The 7,792-nt window shown below is 35.1% G+C and overlaps 1 protein-coding gene across 1 annotated transcript in view; it reads right to left on the bottom strand.

The window, feature by feature from the left end:
- Positions 1–589: 589 nt before the first annotated feature.
- The window catches only part of LOC134846783 (mucin-2-like), a 41,180-nt gene continuing 33,977 nt past the window's right edge, over positions 590–7,792 (bottom strand). The window contains exons 7-8 of the mRNA XM_063864174.1: positions 805–884; positions 590–721 (exon numbers count right to left, since the gene is read on the bottom strand). Coding sequence (XP_063720244.1) covers positions 610–721; positions 805–884 — 192 coding nt within the window. The 3' untranslated portion in view covers positions 590–609. The remainder of the gene's footprint in view (positions 722–804; positions 885–7,792) is intronic.

Below are 7,792 nucleotides of genomic sequence, written 5' to 3'. Positions count from 1 at the left end.
ATAAGTGAACACTTTTAATAAACACTTTGATTTGCGAGTTAGATTTGAAAAAAAAAGGTTCTTAATATTACACTAAGTTGATCGCAAGTGTAATTATTTGAGCTAATTAAATAGTTACAAGCTCAATTTTTCTGATATACAACTTCCTAAAATCAAAATTTACGCTGTAAAACTATTGCTTATATCTGGCCGGGGAGGGGGGGGGGACGATATGGATGATAAAAAAAACTGTAGTTTCTTTTTTTTTACTCTGAGCCTCAAGCAACACTATTCATTGAAAAACAACTCGAGAAAACTTTTATTTCAGGGTTTCGGTTGCTCTAATTTTTTAACTTGAAATTAAAGATTCTCACAAGCACCATTTACAAGTTCGACTGATATCCTATTAATAAAATTTACTTCTTAACTTTACATATTTACAGCATGTTTACAGTTTTATAATTATTAACTTATCTGTAAATAAATATATGATTTAAGTAAATAACATTGTCCAATTTTGTCTGATCTATAATCCTTATTAGTCCTCGCCCATTTTATTCCATTTTTCTTTCTTTTTATTTATTTTTTCAAATATTTTTTACTTCTTAAATATACTTTTTCTCTGTTCGTCTATCCTAGAGCATGCACTGCTTCAAGTGTTGCAATAAGTATAAGTGTGAAAAGTAATGTGTTCATCCGTGATGCCTCAATTCGGATGATGCCAGCCATTCTTGCACTTGGCCTAAAACATTAAAATTAAATAAAAACTCTAAAAAATAACTGCACCCTTATTTTAAAAATTCAGGTCTTCCAAAATGGACTCACTGAGCGTATTTCTGTACAGCCAGTGGTGCTTCCGGGTGTATCACGTCCAGTGCATACTCCAGATTGTTCAAAGCAGACGCCTGAAACGAATAGCGACCGAAACTACAAATAGCATAGAAATCGATCGAGCTTATATCGATCGATTTCTATGTGAGTTAGGACCGAGTTGGTTAACTCATAGAGTAATTTCGGATAGGGTACACCGTCTGCTCGTCACGCTATCTTATTTTCGGCCGGATAGATTCGTGCAACTTCTTAGTCTAATACCGATCCTAATCTTACTCTTATACTATCTAGTCTCAGGTTGTTTAACTAGTCTCTGCTAGGCTCAATAGATCTAGGGTATACTGGTTTATTGCGGCTGCTGAAGTGCTCGGGAGAGTCCAACTAATTTCTAAGTTAAATTCAAATCTCTCTGGTGCTGAAATTACAAGTAACTTCAGCACTTACAAATAAGTGGGTTGTTAGTTAGATGGATCATGATTGGTTAATATTAAATACTTTACATTGGTAAAATATCTAAATTATCCAATCATAAAATGTAGTTTAGATCAGGTTCCACCCATCCGGGTTTTACAGAATTTTTTAGAATAGTTCTTCTGCAATTCGAAGGATGGATGATGGACGTTGGTGTTTGGCGAACATCTTATTTCTTCTGTTTCCTTTTTGTTAGAGAAGTTCCAGGAAGCTGGAGTTAGAGACATAAGACGTTGTGTCTTCTAGTGACAACGACTAAGTCTTCGCAACAAACTCAAATCTGATTTCAGAATGGTTTGCTATGTCAGGTTTTTCTGTTCTGCGTGGAGATTGTGCGTGGAGGGGATGCCTGGTTACTCGGATCTGTACGTATACTTGAACATCGAGGTGGTCATTGGTCTAGTTCAATGAAGTCCTTTTCTGCGAAGTCAAGTCGTACTCTAAATCCTTTGAGTTGTGATTGTGAGTGGCATATCGATTGTGGTTGGTCATTCTCTCTCGAGTGTAGTGGGGTCGTTTTGTCTTTAGATGTTCGTCCTTGGTGTTGTATTCTGATCTATGTATTGCATAATGTAATTTACATTTTATAAAACATTTATTAGTTTAATATTTTTTAATTATGATTTTAGTTAGTTGTTTTCACAAAAGCTTTTTGTTTTAGTTCGGTTATTTTGAAGAGTTACTCACACTTGAGTAGCTCTTATTAAAAATAGAGGTGTGGTCACAAAGCGTGGATGTAGCGCGGTGGGTTAGGCCGGCTATAGAGCATGCTCAGGACGTCCTTCCTGGTGGGTTAGGCCAGGAGTGGGAGTATGATTTCATGCGGTTTTTGTGAGGGGTCCTGTTATGTGACAACGTTTTATGTTGGGTTTGTTGTGGTTTTTCTTATGTCTTGTTGGTTATGTCCTTTTTCCAAAAAGCAAATTGTTCGTGGTATGGGTTTGTCTTTCGACTTTTTTGTGTTTTATTATTTCTTTTTTAGACTTTATAATAGTCTTCAAAAGAATAAATTATCCAGTTTTAAACTGGGTTAATCCGGTTTGGGTACCGTTGGTTTCCTTTTCTTAGTCATGCTGTTATTCTATGATTTGTGGTATTTAGTAAGCTGCGTTGGTTAGTTTTGTTTAGTATATGATTCCTTTCCAACCGGGTTAAAGGAAGGTTTGAAACATGTTATTATATGTTAGAGTTGTTGAGTGTGAAAACTTGAAACTGAAATTCATTATTTTAAACAATTCTTCGTGGGCGAGCTGTGCGAGTGTGGATAGAATTTCTGTGCGAATGAATGAAAATATCAAAAGGTTAGTACTGCAATTGCATTTTATTAATTTACTGCATAGAATTTGGAAATTTACTGCTAGTTATGGGGGAATTTTAAGTTACAAATTTTCATTATAATTATATTTACTGCTTGTGGGGAAAATTTTAGAAATGAATTTACTGCATTGGTATTAAATTTATAAATTTATAAGTGTAAGAGATTAATAGAATTTTTGAAGTCTGTTTGATGAAATTTGCGATCTTTATTTGTTTTTTGTGGTTTTTGTAGGTGATCGTCGGATGAAGGCTAAAAATCTAAAGAAAACATGGATAAAGTATGGTGAGTTTTTTAATATTTTAATTAGTTAGTAATATTCATTTAATTCATACTTACCTGTTAGTCGTCGGGGAAAAAACCGTGGGGGAAGATATCGTGAATTAGTTCTGAAGTTGTTAGTAGTTTAGCTAAGATGCGGATGATATTTTTAGTTTGAAGCAGTGGCCAAAGCAATTGAAGTGCCTTAATAGTGGTTAGTTCTTCAGTGCCAACTGCAAACTCATAAGGTGTGTTTTGGATTAGATTATATAATTTGTGATTGAATTTAGTGTTGTGGATGAATTCTAAAATTGGGATTTCTATAGGTTGTACAAACTCGTGCGGGATAAGGAAGGGTCGGGATTCTTCGGCGTTGAAGGTCTTGGTGATGGGACAGAAGATGTACATTTGGGTTATGGGGTCATAATTACGAAGAATACCATGAAGGTTAGTATCTTTAATGCAATATGTGAAATTTAGGAAAAATGGTGAAGTGTATTTGGAATTAATGAATTGAAAACGATGGTGTGGTTGTCTAGAGGGTGTGTGTAGGTCAAAGTGATTTTGGATGAAGCGATAATAACTATATGTGTGGGTTTGTTTAGTGCGCAACATAATATCGTGTGAGCAGTGTAAATCTCTTTCGTGTGGTGCAAGGAAATGAAAGGTTAGTGAAAATATTTGGAAGCGTTCTTTAAAACTTTCGTATGCTTGTGTGTCTGTTAGTGCTTCTGAAATAATGTGATCAAACTTTCGGTCGAAGATGTTTAGTGTAAATATATATGGTGTTTTGATGAAAAATTTCTCAGTAATTTGTGGATTAGCGAAGCGATCGTCGTCTAAGAATTGATCTTGGTTAGCTCTGATGATGTTGTGATCATAGTATTCGAGTGTATATTCGTTAGCTCTAGGTGCAGTGTGTGTTTTTTTAGTGATTTTTTATATCCAACGTAAGTAAATTGTCTAGCGGTTAGTGGTGTAGTGAGTCGATATAGCATGTCCGTATTTCGCTCTATATCGATGTGAGTGTTAGATAAAGGTAAGCAAAGAGGGTTAGTAAAATGATAATATGAGGTCCAAGAGAGAGTGGGCATTAAAACGTATTCATCTACAAAGTTGCGTGTTTCGTTAGTGTCGTGGGGGGTGTTTAAGGTGTATTGTGGGAATGAGGGTAAGGTGATGGCTAAAAATTCTTTTGTGTTAGTATGCTTGGGGTGGTTGATGTATTCACGGGCTGTTCCTGGTTTTGTTGGGAAAGGATGGTTGGGGAACTTTCTTTTAAAAGTGCGGTAAGCTCTATTAGTGTTGAGTGAAGATTCAGTTGATGTGGATGATGGTGCTAATGATTCAGTATAATTTGAAGAGGGTGTAGGGGTAGGGGGGTTGGATGAATTTATTGTGGAGGAGATTTGGTTTATGGTTGGGGTATTAAGGTGGTAGGGTTGTTGTTGAAGGGTAATAAAATTATCTAGCTCTGGGGAGATTCGGGGGGTGTCTGGTGATTGAGATGATTGGTCAGAATGGTATGAGGAGTAGGTTGGGGTAACTTGGGAAGCATAAGAGGGTGTGGGAGTGATGGGGTCAGGGTTATTGGATAATATGGGTTGAAAAGGGGGTTGAGAAAAATTAGAAGAGTTATGAAAATTATTGGATGGGGATGGTTCTGAGTCGGCAAATTCATCGGGGGTTTCAATATTCGGGTTATTGAGTTGTGAGATGGAATATAAAACTGAGATGTGTGAATTAGTGTCGGAATTCATGCCTGATGTTACATTACTAGATGGAAAATTGGGTGGCGGAAAAGCAAAAAGTGGTATTATTGGGATTGGAGAGGTAAGATTGGTTGGGTGGGAATTTGATCGGTGTAGTGATCCAAGTTGGCGGCTCATCGTGGGCTAAAAAAATGATTATTTTGAGACTGAAAAGCGGTGGTATGGGGTTGTTCAATAATTTGTTCATAAGTATTATCATCTTGTGACTGGTGTGTCATTATATGTTGAATGGGACTTTGTGATGTGGTGAGTCGAAAATTTGGATTATGTGTGATGGCTAAATTTCGAAAATTTCGTGGGACTAGGGATAGTGGATGGTTATTTGGTAGGGGTGGTAATTGTGGTGCCGTTGGCGTTATGTCTACATTGTTATGTTCTTCGTCGTATGTATTTTGTCGTGTTGCTATTTTTGTGTTATATTCTTTTATTTGTGCGTCTAAAAGAATTTTGTTTATGGATGTAGAAAAGATTCCAAAAAATCCTGCAAAGAGTATGCGTGCTACGCTTGCTTGTCTGTTTACTTGTGTGTGTATAGCACATGTGTTGTAGATTCCTTTTAAAAGTGAGAAAAGAAATCCAATAAAGTTAAACATTGCGTATAAAATAGTCAATTTTTCTAAGATGTAGTAGGGCCATCCTAGAAAATCGAGGATCTCATTTTTGAGTGTAACAAAGCTAAAAATGTTAATCGGTGATATATCTTGGGGACGGTATTTTTCACCGTTTAGATATATATAATCTTTAATGTCTTTAAAATATCCGCTATAGTCTTGCGTGTAGATATCGGCAAATCCTGCGGTTTCTGCAAGTTTGCGTAAATTTTGGTCTATTGATTGTCTTTGTATAGTGTCCATTTGTGTTAATAATTCTTGGAATTGTTGTGTTCTAATGTGATGTTGAATATCTGATTTTGAATAGATTCCTATTGATTGTAAGTCTATATTTGGGTTTCGAGCAATAGCGCGAATGCTTTCTGGTGAAAATTTTTTGAGTGATTGCATTAATGTGGGATATGGAGTGAGAAGATAATATTTGTTTTCATCAGGGTTTAGTTGTACTACATTGTGGCTATTTTCTGATCCACATGGGACTGCGGTATCCCAGAAATAGGTTCTTCGTGAAAGTGTATCCACGAAATGTACCTTATTCTTATAAAAGATAGGGATTCTTTTATAACATCGTTTATCTTCAAAAACGTATAGTGGTGATACTTTTTTAGTACAAGTATAAAACCATAAGATGTTTCCTTCATAGTCTAAAAAATTTGATCTATTTCCAGATAATAAGTATCCTGCATAGGGTATTTTTAATACTGCTAGTGCAAGTGATTGTAATATTTGTGTTCGTTCTAATTCGCATAGTTGGTGTAGTGTTTCTAATTCGGAGAGTGACATTTCTTGAAAAATTCGGCTAATTGTATAATCTAGTTTCATATCTAAATGAATATCATAGTGGATATTACCGAAATATGTAGTATTCATTAGTGATAATTCTTGTAAGCGTGTGCTTCTGGTGTCATGGGGTTTTAGATGTCCACCAGGTTGTCCGTTGCTTTTTTCAAAATTAACTGGTATATAGGATGTTCCTTCGTTTAGAGGATGACCTGTGGCATATGGGTCGATTTTTACTTTTCCAGTGGTCATGTCGAATCCTTTTTCATATTCAACTAATATTTCAGAGTATTGTGTTCTGTGAAGTGGATTCCTGTATTTACATGCAAGTTCTGTTTCTTGATATATTTGAAAACGTGTCAATTTATTTTCTATATTGTCTATGTTTCTAAAATTAGAACTTAGTTTTCGTGATGGATGGACTTGTTCATATGGAATTGATTGTATAAAGTATTTTTCGTGAAATTTTATCATACGAGCGTGTATTTTTGCTACTTGAAATGTTGTACATGTATCTTCGGGGAACCAAACAATTGTTGCTTGCGTTCTCGTTGTAGGGTCGCAATAACCTTGATCATTTTTACAAGGTAATCGGATTCCTTGATAGATCATTGTATTATCTGATAAATCTCGTGTTAGTTGTATTTTTTCGAGTTGTATTTTCCAATCAAAAAACATTATTTCTTGGTATCCTTTATTTTTTGTGTCTGCTTTGCAGTTTGATGGGTCATTTATACCAATGTGTGGTATCCAATGTTTATCGTGTAGGTCATAGGTTAATCGTCCGTGTGCGCCGTTATACGGGTATTTTTCGTCTAGTTTTATATGTCCTTGGTGTCTTTCAAGTTGTGATTGATGTACAGAGTCTGGAAAAACTTGAAAATTAACTAACTTTCTTTGGGAGTTTTTATTTTGTGTGATGTTTAGTCTAAGTAATTCATTTTTACAATCGTCGGGATTGAGATGTAAAAGACGTTCTATATTACTTTGATAGAATGATTCATGGTCAAGTCGGTTTTTGTTTCCGTTCGAGACTTGTGAACAATGTACTTTCTTTTCGGAAAATGTTGCTGTGAATTTATAACCTGTAACTGTTGTTGCTCGGGCTTTTGAATAGAGTGTTGCTATTACATCTGTGGTTTCTATAGCTTGTGGTTCTGTTTCACATTGTGATACTTGATTTATTGCATATTTATGTAGTGTTTTTTGTTCATTTTCTTCACAATGTGTTACTAATAAATCTTGTGGTCCTGTACGAGGAGAAGGGTTTATGTTTTGATTTGAGATTACTAGAAAAAGGAGTTGGAGAAAAATTAATAATTTTAGAATATACATGTGTATGATAATCCTGAGTATGGATTATAAAATGTAATGTAGCCAATTGTGTTTTTGGTATATCTGTCGTATTTGTATATTACTTCAGTAGTTATAAACGGTGGTGGTAGTGATTGAGCTGTTATGTTAGGTGGATTTAATGGGTAGGGATGTTGGGTAATATTATTTAACTTAACTGTGATTTCAAACTTTAATTGTAAACTGTTTTGTTGGAGTATTTGAATATTGTGATCACGGATATCGTTGTGAATATCTTGGCGATATTGTAATCTATTAAGTGCCCAGTTATGAAGGCGGTTACTTTCTTGATGTTGTCCAAATAGTGGTGGAGGTGCTGTAAATGTATTCCAATCTAATCTTAAAGGAATATTTATTGATGATTGTTCTCGATATCTGGCGTCGAGATTATTTGGAAAATTTAAGTTAAAAGGTGGTGG

This window comes from Symsagittifera roscoffensis, chromosome 5, assembly GCF_963678635.1.
Source record: "Symsagittifera roscoffensis chromosome 5, txSymRosc1.1, whole genome shotgun sequence".
Classification (NCBI taxonomy): Eukaryota; Metazoa; Xenacoelomorpha; order Acoela; family Convolutidae; genus Symsagittifera; species Symsagittifera roscoffensis.
Note: the sequence above shows the minus strand (reverse complement) of the source record. Positions and strands in the feature narration are given on the sequence as shown.